This window comes from Chelonoidis abingdonii, chromosome 1, assembly GCF_003597395.2.
Source record: "Chelonoidis abingdonii isolate Lonesome George chromosome 1, CheloAbing_2.0, whole genome shotgun sequence".
Classification (NCBI taxonomy): Eukaryota; Metazoa; Chordata; order Testudines; family Testudinidae; genus Chelonoidis; species Chelonoidis abingdonii.
The window spans coordinates 118,408,719-118,422,833 of record NC_133769.1 but is presented as its reverse complement, the minus strand read 5'-3'; the positions used below and the strand labels follow the sequence as shown (position 1 = coordinate 118,422,833).

The window sequence follows — 14,115 nt, the reverse complement described above, 5'->3', positions numbered from 1 at the left end:
CTAAAGCCAAAAATCTTAACTTTCATTTGAAAAGTAAGTTTCTATCCATCATAGCTGAGGAGAAAACCCTGAAAATATGACCCAACTGTAACCTAAGGGCTCAGAAACCAAGATAAGTGAAAAGAACCCAAGTTTTATTTATTTAATTTCATTATTATTTTTAAGACAATCTAATAATATTTGGAGGGCGAACTCATGACTTTTGAATGACTGAGGTTGACAATACTGAAATAAGCCCTCAACCTAGAAGTCTCCCCAAATAAAAGTACAGAAAGCCCCCTTTCCACAATCATTCTAGTGCAAATGACTCAACCCCAAAAGTCCATTCCTTACATTATCCGCACCCATTCCTGTCAACTAGATCAATCACCCCTATGGAACTGGATGGAGTCCTTCACCCTAACCCCCTACCCAAAAAAACAATCACTGGTTCATTCTCAAACAGAATTCTTGATTCAAAAAGTATAGCCCTGCCACACAACAACGCTCAAATCCTATTTCCACGATGGGACAAGTCAGCTTTTGGTCAGTCAAAACTTCGCTGACGGTATGACAGTAGAAACTGGATGATCAGAAACTGCCTGGATGCTTCCTCACAGTTATCAAAATTATTTAAATTAATATGACTCTAACTGAAATCATGATTATTTATTGTCCTACGGCCAGTTTGTTCTCAATTACTCTGAACACTCTTGATCAGAGTGGCAGGTGATAGACAGGTAGGAATAATGGAATTTTTATTAGACAGTCTCCCCATGAACAAGAGTGTTTATCCGCCGTTCCATTAGGCCAGCCATTTGCAAGACTAATACAGTGACGTCAAAGCCAGGATCCCAGTTGTTTGATTCATTTGATTTATATTGGATTCATTAGAGAGATCACAACTTCATTTACTTTTGTTTGAAATTGATCTGCAATTTCCACTATTTATAGCAGTTGTTTGATCATACATTGCAGACTTTATGTAACTGTGTAATAAATCTCTCTCTCACACATACCCCCCTCCTTCCCACCTACCCTCTCACGTTTGACTCTTCCATCTTTTAATTTAATGTCATATTGACCATGTAGCCACATTAACGTAAAACAGTGTCTCTCTTCCTAGTCCCCAAAACATCTGCATCACAGTACATCTTTCCACAGAAAAATAATTCCTGCCCCTGTGTTTATCCCACGTCCATCTCGCCTCCACACACACACCCGCCCCCTACACCCCAAAAAAACAAAAACAAAAGGGAAGATGATTGTTACTTACTAGGAACTCCGGATACCAATCGTAAGGGGCGTAACACTCGGAATGCCCGCAGTGCTTTAACATCAAATCCGGCACCTTTCCCTCCTATTGAATTCACCCCATCTGCTTTGGTTGCTTGTTCTAAAATTGCACTAAAAAGCCTGCAAAAAGTAAAGAGGAAACAAGCTGTAGGCAGACAGCAAGGCTCAGGCTAAACAGAAAATTAATTAACATCATAATATCATTGAAACTACCTCATATTGCACAAACCCACCAGATGTATCACATATCTGACTTGGTAGTCATATGTAGTGGGGGAGAAAGAGACTCTTCCCCTATACAATATCCTGTAGTCCAGAAGAATGGGAACTGAGATGTAAGGCAGGAGACATACCAGTAAGTTCTAATTTCAGTCCTTCCTCTGACTGTTATTAATACTTCTGTGCCGTTTGCAACCTTTATTAACTGACACTCTTCTGTAGAAGGGCAATTATTCAACCATTTCAGGGCCAGTGGAACTGGGGGCAGGGGAGGGAGCTAGCATCTCTGCAATGGAAAAAGTGTGTGGAGGTCTATGTTTCTGCCTACCCACCAATATCTTGGAGTGGACTCTGGTGCATTCACAAGGAGGAAGATTGAGAGCAGGATCTGGAGGAGAGGCTGTAGCAGCTGCCAAGGCCACAAGATCAGGCTGACTGATGAGAAGCAGCTAAGACTCCCAGCCTAGCCAGGAACCACCTTCTAGCCACTACAGGTGCCAACAGAGACAGCCAGCCCCAGGGAAGGGCATGAGAGTTTGCAGCAGCCATTAACGTGAGGTAGGAGATGGGACAGGGCATCAGCACCTGGGTGGGAGGCAATGGTGCATGGGGTGCCAGCTGCCAAGGAGGTGAGGGGAATACACGGCACCAGGCACCAACCACAGGAATGGCAATGGGAACTACTAGGACATACCTTCCCAGCCAGCTGCCCCCTCGAGTCTCAGTAACTTCCCTTGCTCCCTCTCCTATCCATCTGGTCCCCCTTTCATAGGGAGTTCAGTCCCCCTATCTATTTTACATCTAACTCAGGTTCCACAAGGTCACTGCAGGTGAAAGTGGCAATAGAACTCTAGGTCTCATTTACTGCCTTTCAGAAGAACCATGTCATATTATGTGCATGTGTAATCCATGTTAACAAAGTGTGGCCTTTTGACCTCCCCCCCCCGGTTAGATCACATGCAGAAGTTTAGGAGGCAGATAAAGATAGGTTTTTAGATCCAAAGATTCCAGTTTCAAACCTTCGTGAGGACCAAACAGCAGCATTCATTAAATTTGGCAATGCTGTTTCTATTCACATTCTATTTCCAGAGCTAGGAATAGAAGCCGTGAATCCTAAAATCAAATATTCCAGGGCTATTTCAACAATAGTTGTGTACCTCATGGCAAAGTATGCATCATGGCTCACTCTATGGGCTGGTCCTAATAGAACATAACAGCATATTTCCCTACCAGTTACAAGTGTAGATGAAGTGGAAGAGGTCTGTGATCTGAAAATCTTGGGTTCAAACCCTAATGATGGCTTAAGGGGGGTAAAAGTGTAGGTATAAGTTTGTGTGAAGACTTTGGAAAAATGCAATTGTTGAGATGATGTCATGTCATATTACAAAACATTTTATTTAGAGGTGAATTTGGATTCTCATACTTGTTTTATTATGATATTTGTAGCAGTTTACTTGGGTTAATAGGAGCTGTTCCTTTAAAAACAGGGTGGGGCACTTAATTAGAGAGTGTGTTTGAAGAAAGCAGAGCAGTGTGTGGGAGATGTTGTTCATGTGTGTAGAAAGTGGAAGACTCAGCCTGTGAAAAGTCGGAACTTAATTTAATACACTTATCTTTCAACAAAGAAAACTTCATTCTCGAGGTGCAACATTAGCATTTATTAGGAGAGTGAATTTCTGAGGGCATTACTAAGGAGCCACAAAGCCTTTCACTTAGAGGGCCCTACTCTGAATCCAGTTCACCTCAGTAGAGATTAAAGAAGTTGTTCCCATCCTATGGTGCTGCTATATTAGGTAAGTTCGGTGGATGCCAGTTCCAGCTATGATGCCACAAACTCATCACCATGCTTTGAACTAACTGGCAGATTCAACAGAAAGGCCAAAAATTGCATGGGCCAGGGAGAATGAAATAGCCCTATTACCTCTAGAGAAAATCCCCGTAGTTCAGGGGTGAGGCACGCTGGCAGGGCTATATGTATGGGAAGCTTGCCCCATAGATAAAAAGGGTACATTCATTACAGCACTCAGGCCAGTACCTTTCACCAGCACTAATTTTCTTAAGCTGAAGTTTTTGGTTATATACACGTTAGTTGCAAATGTCTCAGCCGGAGCTACATAGAACTTGGCAGCTATGACCGGGGGAGGGGTGAAGGGGGGAGCGAGTTGACTCAATTCAAAGTAATAACTTGAAGTATTGCTGAAAGATTAACAACCATGTAGTGAGTGTGAAAGGAGGCAGGAGAGTAGAGGGGAGGATGTTGCGAATTAATGAACAGGACCAAGAAAACCTCTTGAAAAAACCTACAGTAAATACTGCAGGAAGTGGTGTGGCTGATTCACTTGTTCCTGACATTCCCTTTCAGTAGGTGAACCAGCTGAAACAATGCCACAGCATGATGTGAGAGAGCACTGTGCTGATGGAGGTATTTTCAATGAGATGTAAAAGCAAGGTTCTACCCCCTTGCAGTTATTGAAGATCCCCTAGCACCTCTCCAAAGAATATGAGAATCAACCCTATTCCATCTCAGATAAGCACATGCTGCAACCTAACTTCCTCTTCCATTTCCAACTGGATGCAATATTTTCCACCTCCTATTTTAAACTGTTGTGTAGTATTCTTGAGCATTGATAAATGATTTCTGAATCTCAGCGTAGGGGTCACTACATCCAGTTTTGGTTCATTTCTTAAAGATTAACTACAAAGCAAATAAAAGACTAATTGTTGACTTCTGCTTTTCAATGATGTATTGTTATTTTTCTTTTTTTCCCAATATTTTTCCTGCTTCCTTTTTTAGGTTTGACACATAAGGTATTCTCTTTGCCGACAGCCCTTAGCCAGATCTTTGGAGGACCTCAATAGTGGCATGACAAGGCTGCCACCTGTACTGCAGCTCTTTATTCCCCTATCTTTGTGGATGGGATGCTGATTCTTATAATCTAAGAGAAGATCTTGTCAAGGGGCTCTTGCAAATAGAGGGAACCGTGGAGCTGATATTTCCAATGCAAATAACAAGCAAAGAAACACCTTTGAGAGAGAGTCTTTGTACAGCATAAATAAAAAGTAAAGGCCAAAAGATTTTTTGTTTTTGGCTTTACAGTTCACCTTTAAAGATGGCTATTTTTTAACTCCAGAAAGGGTTTGTAAATGTGGAAGTGCTTGAGTCTGCCCTTTAGAAAATTCCCCACAGGCCTAAGGAAAGGCTCATTTCTACACTCAAGTTTTTGAATCTCTTCAGAATTTCAGACCCCTTGCGAATACCTTCAGTGGACAATCTAAGTAAGGTTGTTCTCTAAATTAAGATACCTTTCTCTTGGTAGAAACTGTGAGTCCTCAGAAAATAGTGCTCTTAGGAAATGCATTACATGCTGTCTGGAAAGAAGAATATTCTTGTAACACAACACTTTGAAGTCATTTTTGTCAGGGAAGGAAATTTCCTTCTAAGTCAAGATGAATTCCAAGGACAACACTTGTATCAGAAAACCCTTTATTTTTCAAAAGGAGAAAAATAAAATCAAAATAACTAGGAAACAATTTAACTAATGATTAGGAGTTGTGGGATATGCTTCACTAGACAGCTTGAGTGTGTGATCTTTGTTCTTAATTAGCAATGTTCTTGTCTGTTACACCTGTCCCCCTGCTGCATTCCTTTTTCCCCCTCTCCTTTCTGTTTGTCCTGTGTGGCCGCCCCTCCCGGCCATTGTGCTAACTAAAGTCACAGCCCTATTCATAGGGATGGCTTGTACAGACTAACTGGAGCCACTGCTCTGCCTAGGGAGGGGGCTTCTTGCTTCTTTGTTTGGCTCCTTTGTTCACACCCGGGCTCGGTGTGGGGGGTGCTGCCCAGAAATGCAAGACCTGAAGTGGCCAACTAATTAAGCATATGAGTCATACCTGTGGCTCAGAACATGCCCAGGCATGCCTATGCTCACCTGCAGCCTTTCCCTGCCTTCTCTCCTCCCCTGTATCAAGAGGAGCCAATCAAAAGTACTGGTGGGAAACTGCCTAAGTTTGCCTTTAAAGCCAGACATTTTCTGATCAGACCTCGGAGAAGGTCTTTTGGTTTGCCACCTGGTCTGATCAGCTAGGGGTCTTTGGGAGCCTCTCCCCTCTCGTTGTTTTGAGCAATATCCATTTTTAAACTCCCTCCCACGAACAACGAATTGTGCCTGGAGATCTCTGATTAATTGTACAGCAGAATCAGTCCTTCTCCAACCTCCGATGGCGTACTGCTGTTCCTGTTCTTGTGTTTGCTGCTGTTCCTGGGGATTGGTAAGAACTCCCTCTTGCAACTCCCCCTGTCCAGCTGCTGGCCTTATTTCCCCCACCAAACTGACCCAAGCTAACTCTTGGTCTGTATCTGTAATCTGTTTCTTTGCCTGCTGCAGCGCCTTTGCTGCTAAAATAAGGAGCCTGTGCGCTGCCAGCTGTGCCTTCCTGGATGTTCCTGGGCTGCCAGCTTGCAGCCGCCCCACTGCTGCACCGACCACACTAGTTACTCCCCCCCCGGGGGCTGTACCCTGGGCACACACCACTCTGCCCTCTGAGAACTGCTCCCCTCCCGATGCAAAGAACGGCATAGTGTAAGATGCACCTGTTAGAATAGGTTCTTAGTCTAGATATGTTGTATTTCATTTTGGCATACGCTGTGGTTAAGTAGGTTTAGAGAATGGTTTGTATTGTGCTCTGTAAGTTAGGTGAAAAATTGTTGCATTGTGTTCTGTTACTTGCTAATTTGTGTAGTCTTGGTTAAGTAGATCATAGATGAAATTTTGCTGTGTTCTGTATAATTGTGGTTAAGTCTGTCTTCCCGCTGCCTTAACCCCCCCCCCGAGCTTGCCCGTGTCTTCCCCCGAGCTTCCCAGTCACTCGTTGCAGTCTTCTCTGCTATTTAACTTGCAGCCTGTCTGCTCTCTGTGTCTCCCTGGGTTAAATCTCCCTCTGCAGCGCCTCTGCTCTGGTCTCAGCTCCACCACCTGCTCCTCTTCCCCATCCCTCACCTCCATTCCTACCACTGCTCTCTCTCTCTCTCCTTTTTTATCCCTTCCCCACGTGTTCACCTCCTCTACTACTGCCAAAACATCATATTGTATTACGATAAGTCTACGCATAAAACCCTATTGGTTACCCTTTTTTTCTTTCTAACACTACACTCACATTTTACCCTATAACTGTTTAGTTTGGCTACATCTGGCGTGAACACACACTTTACATAGAAATTGTTAGCTACCTTTACATTATACTTCGTGTTAATTGTTACAACGTATTGTCCCACTTTGTATTAGTACCCCACTATTTGGATACTCCCCTATACTATTTACTAAAGAAGAACCCCTCCCCAATTGTCTACCTTAAAAACCCCATACCCCTCACTATTGAATTTTCCCTGTATTTGCATTTTCTTAATAAAGTTTATTTTGCACCCCACCAGTGCAGTAGTTGTCCCCCAAGATCCCATACCTGCTGGCAGGGTTAGCTCTTAAACACAGAGCTTTATGACTGATACCTATGCAAAGAGATTTTTCTTCAAAGCAATATTTAATGGCTCTGCCACAGAAAGGTCATAGGCTGTTTGAGGATAAGCTAGATCAAGCTTTAAAGGATTTAGCTGCTCAGAAAGCAGATCAACCATATTGCAAGACAGATAAATTGTTACAAGCCTATAAGTGTAAAGTGTGTCCCTTCTTCAGAAGGCATTCCTTTAAGTCTAGATTTAGTCCTTGCTTTTAATGCTCTTCTCTCTTCCTGATATGGATTCATCTGACCATCCTAGAACTACACATTCAAAGTGAAGTCACAGATTGCTTCAGGCAGTGGATGATCCAACATTTGAAGACAGGGAGATACTTGGTACTATAAAGAATTCATGGAGACTGCTTTCTAGAATGTTCATTCCCTATCTCCTTGTCTACCTGAAAATAATGAACAATATCAGAATAGTTGCTCCTTGTTAGACCTTCCAGCTGCATGCATTGGTGTGGTGGGAAAAAATGGGAGTTAAGTTAGACTGAGGATTTAGACATTGTCCTTGGTTATGCTCCTTTTTGGCATAGCAGCACCTGAATTATTCGTTGTATATAGGATTTTTCCATTTCCCATCCAGCCCTACTCTTTTCTCTATGGTGAGAACCAGCAAAGAAGAAGATTCCAATGGCAGAATGAGTGCAAAATGACAGCTGCGATGAAAAAGTCTTTAAAATGCAATGCTTTAGGTCAGTGGTTCTCAAACTATGGAGGCATGGGAGTGAGTCTAGGAAGGTGCGAGTTGTGGGCTTTTTTTGCGGGACGGGGGGGAGGAAGAGCTCTGGCTGTCAGCCCTGGAAGTTTGGAGCTTATGCAGAAAGCTGTGCTCATCTGCGAAGTAGGGAAAAGACGACAGCCAGAGCCCTACCACCCTGGGGCTGACAGCCGGAGCCCCGGGACCTGGGCTCGGGCTCTCCTCCTGCATCCTCCCTCTATTCCTCACCAGAGGCTGCCCGGACTCAGGCTCTCCTCACGCCCCCACTCCTCCGCTTCATCCCCCAATTCCCATCTGTCAGCCCCAGGATGCAGCAGCAGCGCAGAAAGAAGGGTGGCAGTGGGGCACTAAATCTGCTGTGAAAAGTGATTTTGACAAATATCACTTTTTACATTGCCTCCCTTACTTCTGTGCTGCTGCTGGCACGGTGCTGCCTTCAGAGCGGGGCACCCAGCTAACAGCCGCTGCTCTTCGCTCTGCCTTCAGAGCTGAATGGTGGTTTATATACGTGGAGGCGGGGGGCATAAACAACTACAGACACAAAGAAGGAGGGGCCCAATCAAATAAGTTTGAGAACCACAGGTTTAGGTTATACTTTCTGAATATTACCAGGAAAGCACCATCCTCTTTTGCCATCCCATGAACCTCTATGACCTTCTCTGGCCTATGTTACAATACTACAACTATGTCCATATCAGTCAGCCCCGAGAGAACAGTTACCACAGGAAGATAAGTTTTTCTTTATTCTTCGGAGAACAGTAACACCCAGAGGCCTCCAAATACAAAGCAAGAAACAGTTCCAGCCCACAAAGTCACAGGAGCATCCTTGAGTTGCATCCTTCTAAATTACCCAGGTCTTTAGTTTTAGCAAAATAGTATTAGTCAAGAGTTTAGGGTAACACATTTAGGTTCGCTACCTCTAAACTGGGTTTCTGAGCATCATATCCATCAGTCTAGAAGCCCTACTGAGTATGACTAGAATTAACATCACATTTTTTTAGTTAGTGTCTCATTCTCTTCTGAAATCTCATTAATGAGCCTGTGCTCAATGTTAAGAAAGCCTAGCCTGAGCTGGGAACACAGTAGGCAGCATGTACAGCCACTGTCAGGCGAATACTTCCTCTTGTTTTCCAGCCACTGCTTCAGGCTGTCACTGGAACCATTTCCGACAGCACTGATGGACACCAGAGGAAGCCCTGACTGGCTCCCCTCAGATGGAAGAAAATGGTAGCTCAATAAGGGGTCTTTGCAAGAAGCAGAATAAAAAGGAAAGTGGAGAAATTTGGAAAACTTCCTGCCCCTCCAACAAAATCAATTCAAGTTTAAATATGGTGTAACTGCAGCCTGGCTTTACACTGCAATTTTCAAACAAACAGTAGGGAGCAAGCAGGGGAGAACAGGGGCAAACAACATTGTCTCTCAGAATTTGCTGATAAGTAGTGTATGCTGGGAGAGGAAGCAGCACACCACACTATGGCATAGTCCTGTATGAGCCAGTCTAAACAGATAAATATCAGAGAAACCCATCCAGCCTTGAAGTGGCATCTGCCGCTCACAATTGTTACTCTTTAACTGGGACCTAAGGGTCTCGGTCATGTTTATATATGGGTAATCTTTCCCCTGCTGCAGTTGCTGTCAGATTGTTTCCTCCAGCTACAGAGTAAGTGTTGCTGAACATGAGAGCAGACAGACTAGCACAGTGGAGAGCTGCTGCTTTTGTCACCGGCAAGGGAATTAATTTCAGCCTGAATATCATCTTGCTGATTAACAGGCCTAATAGGAAAGCTCAAATTAAACTACAAATAATGCTGATCTAGCATTTCTGGAACCCTGTTCTTTTACATGGCAATAGAAAGGAGGTAAAATATTTGTCCTCTTTTTAAAAGTCTCTGTAAAGACCCACATAAAATGAAAACAAGTGGATTCATAAGGCCCTTATTCATATTGAGCAACCGTCCTTAGTCAGGTGACTGAATCCTACATGAGTATAGATTGCGGAATCAGATTTATCTTGGGAAATCAGTTAATCCCTGGGTGGATGTCACTAATTTCCTGTGGTATTTTTTTACTCCTTTGGGAGCACGGAGGTGAGAGCACCAAAATAGCAGGGCGAAAAGTCTAGGTAGGAGGTAGGGCTGTTTTGGGACTACGAATAGGTTCCAACTTGTCTCACTTCCTTAATGGGAACTCTTTCCCCCACTTCCACCTATCATTCTGGAAGCAACAGGGAACAAGTAGTGCAGCGGCAGCAGCAAAGGTGAGTGGTTAGGAGTTTTATAGCTTTCAGTACCTCCATACAAGTAGACAAGTGGCCAGATGGTCAATGGATTTGGGCAGCAAGCATAAGATGCTTTGGCTGCTAAACTGCCCTTTTTTGGTCCTCAGAGTGGGAATGGATGCAAGGATTTCTATTGGAAAGGGAAGGACAGGGGAAGGCCTGGATGGTCGTGGGGCAAGGAACTCACTCTGGAGATGAGGCTGGAGATAGGAAGGGAAGAGGCATTCAGGAGAAGAAGACCCAGACTCATTGCCTTAAGGGTTAGTTCATCCCACGTTACACTTCCTTCATCTAACTACCATTCAAACAGCTTGTCATGTTGCTTTCCAAGTTTCTAACTCAACTAATTCAACCCAGTTTAATGTATCATTTCCCCTACATCAAACCCGTCACCTCATCCCATGATTTTTCTGCTCTCAGTAGTGAGGTAGGGATACCTACTGGAGACTTGCCTATAAGTGTCACAGAAATTGCTCCACTCTTGTACTTCTAATCCCTAGGGAAATTAGGAATTCATTGTATGTGCAAGCCCAGGATCTTCTCTGAGAAGAGGGTCAGGAAGCAGAAGCATGGCCACTCAGAAAAAGTATATAGAAGTTGAACAGTGTCCATGCTGTCCCCTTTCCTAAAGCTGATAACTCATCTCAGCTTCAGTAGCATTGCACAACTCACTGTGAGGTATCCAAAAAGGGAGAGCTTGCTGCCTGGCTGCTTTTCTCTACGGCTTCACAATTCCTCTGGCTTCTCAGAGGTCATGTTTTAGGAGGCTATAAGGGAATGATGAAGCTCAATTCCTAGCTCAAACACTCTTTTTAGATTTCAGAGTAGCAGTCGTGTTAGTCTGTATCCGCAAAAAGAACAGGAGGAGTACTTGTGGCACCTTAGAGACTAACAAATTTATTTGACCATACAGTTTTGTGAGCTACAGCCCACTTTATCGGATGCATGCAGTGGAAAATACAGTAGGAAGATTATATATATTTAAAAAAAAAAAATTCCCCTCTCACCCCTATGGGTGGTATGTGTCTTCCTCAACCTCGGGTCCTCTACCAGAGGCCTGGGAGTTTGAGGGTTCTGCGCAGTATCTTAGCTGTTCCTAGCACTGTGTGTGTTGTGTGTGTGTGTGTGTGTGTGTGTTCTCTCTCTCTCTCTCTCTCTCGACTGATAGCATATGTTAAGAGCGCAAATCCCGGTTGGTACCCAACTTTCCAGTAGGGGTCCTTGGCAAAAGACCCCCTAATGCTTCACCTGCTACCTCAAATATGAGAGTGACACGAACTAGGAGAGTCATGCCAGCTCGGACGTCGCCGGATTAACAAGGTCTGCCCAGATGTTGAGGAACCAGACAATCTACGATAAGTGGGCTACTGGAACAAACATTCATGACGAGACAAAGAACCTGAATTGATGGAATGCTACTACAACAGTAGACCTAATGAGAGGGGATATATGAAACGTATGAGGGGACTGTGGATGGACAAAAGACTACATCCACACTTCTGAAGACAGCTAGTTACCCAACGCTTCAACATAGTAAAGAGGAACTGCTGTCACAGCTTGAGATAGACCAACTCTACATTACATCCCAGACTCAAGAAGACCTGGATCTCTGCACAGTCTGCACCTTTGGGTCCTCTCTAGTGTGGTAGACCCCTGCTCAATGGATCTGGTGCTCAGTGCCTGTTCCTGTGCTGCTATGATCAGTGCCTCAGTGCTGTCTTTTAGTCCAGCCCTTTCCAGCCACTGGTAGGATTTCCCAATGTCAGCCACCTCAGCTATCTGTCGATGGTACATCCATGCACGGTCTTGTCTTGCCATGGCACTTCTTCTGCTTGGTCTCCTCCCATGTCTGCTGCTGCCTCAGGCATTTCTCTCAGCAGCTCATCTTTGGGGCATCTTACTGATGTACTCTGGATGTTCGGGTTTCATCCAGGACAGTGGCCTTGACGCTCACCAAGCCCGCCCGCCTTCTTTCCGGCTGGTATACAGTCTCTGGGTGTTGGACTTGGGGTGGAACCTCTGTGCATTGTGAGGAGCTTCCGGGTTTTCACATCAGCAGCCCTCATGTCCTCCTTTGGCCAGCTCACTATACCGGCAGGGTATCTGATGGACCGCAGGGCGTATCCGTTGATGGCGTGGATCTTGTTCTTCCCACTGAGCTGGCTCTTCAGGACCTGTCTTATCCTTTGGTGATACTTGGATGTTGCTGTCTTCCTTGCCTCCTCATCATGGTTTCCATGTGACTGTGGGACGCCAAGGTACTTGTAGCTGGTCTGTATGTCTGCTATGTGTGGCCCGCTGGTAGTTCCACCCCATCAGTCTTGACTACCTTCCCTCTCTTCACTACCATCCGGCACACTTCTCCAGTCCGAATGACATCCCGTATCCTCACTGTAGATCCGCGTCAGGTGGATTAGCGAGTCGATGTCTCATTCATTCTTAGCATACAGCTTGATGTCATCCATGTAGAGGAGGTGGCTGATGGTAAGTTCCACTCCTGAACTGTACCGTATCCAGTCTTGTGATTATCTGGCTGGAAGCGGAGGGGGTTAAGCCTATGCAGAACAGCAGCGCGGGAGTGCATCACCTTGGTATATATGCCACACTTGATGGCCACTTGTGCAAGCTGCCTTGAGTTGACTTCTAGTGTTGTCTTCCATAGTCCCATGAGTCTTGAGGAAGTCCTTAGTGTCCTGTTGACTTTGTGTCATAGCGCCAGACATTCACAGATCCACGTGTGCGGCATTGAAGCATAGGCTTTCCTGTAGTCAATCCAGGCTGTGCTCAGATTGGTTGTCTAGACCTTGAGTCTTGGACGACTGCTCTATCTATGAGCAACTGGTTTTTGAGCCTCTGGTTGTTCCCAATGCCTTCTGAGCTGTGCTCATGTACTGGCCATGTGGTCCTGTAGCTTGGCAGCTATGATGCCTGATAGGACTTTCCATTTGTGTGGGCAGGATATATGGCCGTAGTTGGACGGTTCTGTCCTTGCAGGGGTCTTTCATGATCAGCACTGTCCTTCCTTGTGTTAGCCAGTTTGGGTGGGAGCCTGCTGCTAAGCAGCTGGTTCATCTGTGCTACCAGGCGTTCATGCACTGCTGTTAGTTTCTTTAGCAGTAGGTGTGGATCATGTCTGGTCCAGGTGCTGTCCAGCTCTTTCATGTTCTTGCACCTGACGCGGATCTACAGTGAGGATATCGGGATTGTCATTCGGACTGGAGAAGTGTGGGCGGATGGTAGTGAAGAGAGGGAAGGTAGTCAAAGACTGATGGGTGGAACTACCAGCGGGCCACACAGCAGACATACAACCAGCTAAAGTACCTGCATCCCACAGTCACATGGAACCATGATGAGGAGGCAAGGAAGACAGCAACATCCAAGTATCACCAAAGGATAAGACAGGTCCTGAAGAGCCAGCTCAGTGGGAAGAACAAGATCCCCGCCATCAACGGATACGCCCTGGCGGTCATCAGATACCCTGCCGGTATAGTGAGCTGGCCAAAGGAGGACATGGAGGCTGCTGATGTGAAAACCTGGAAGCTCCTACAATGCACAAGGTTTCCACCCCAAGTCCAACACCAGAGACTGTATACCAGCCGGAAAGAAGGCGGCGGGCTTGTGAGCGTCAAGGCCACTGTCCTGGATGAAACCCGAACATCCAGAGTAATCAGTAAGATGGCCCCAAAGATGAGCTGCTGAGAGAATGCCTTAGGCAGCAGCAGACATGGGAGGAGACCAGCAGAAGAAGTGCCATGGCAAGACAAGACCGTGCATGGATGTACATCGACAGATAGCTGAGGTGGCTGACATTGGGAAATCCTACCATGGCTGGAAAGGGCTGGACTAAAAGACAGCACTGAGGCACTGATCATAGCAGCACAGGAACAGGCACTGAGCACCAGATCCATTGAGCAGGGTCTACCACACTAGAGAGACCCAAGGTGCAGACTGTGCAGAGAGGCCTCAGAGACAGTCCAACACATAGTGGCAGGATGTTAGATGCAGGCAGACAGCATACACTGAACGGCACAACCAAGTGGCTGGCTTGTGTACAGGAACATCTGCACAGCATATGGGCTAGACCCTCCAGACCAGATGGGAGATTCCA

At 45.4% G+C, this 14,115-nt stretch overlaps 1 protein-coding gene across 16 annotated transcripts in view; it reads right to left on the bottom strand.

Annotated features, from left to right (window-relative positions):
• CACNA1C (calcium voltage-gated channel subunit alpha1 C) overlaps positions 1–14,115 on the bottom strand; it is a 766,858-nt gene that overhangs the window by 264,456 nt on the left and 488,287 nt on the right. For 13 of the 16 annotated variants that reach the window (XM_075069488.1, XM_075069498.1, XM_075069478.1 and 10 more), the window contains exon 1: positions 1,256–1,330. Coding sequence is in view for 1 of the 16 variants with exons in the window: in XM_075069531.1 (XP_074925632.1) it covers positions 1,256–1,395 (140 nt within the window). In the remaining 15 variants the exon portion in view is untranslated. Of the gene's footprint in view, positions 1–1,255; positions 1,396–14,115 lie in introns of those variants that run through there. The other 3 variants (XM_075069531.1, XM_032796370.2, XM_032796362.2) reach the window with 1 other exon arrangement.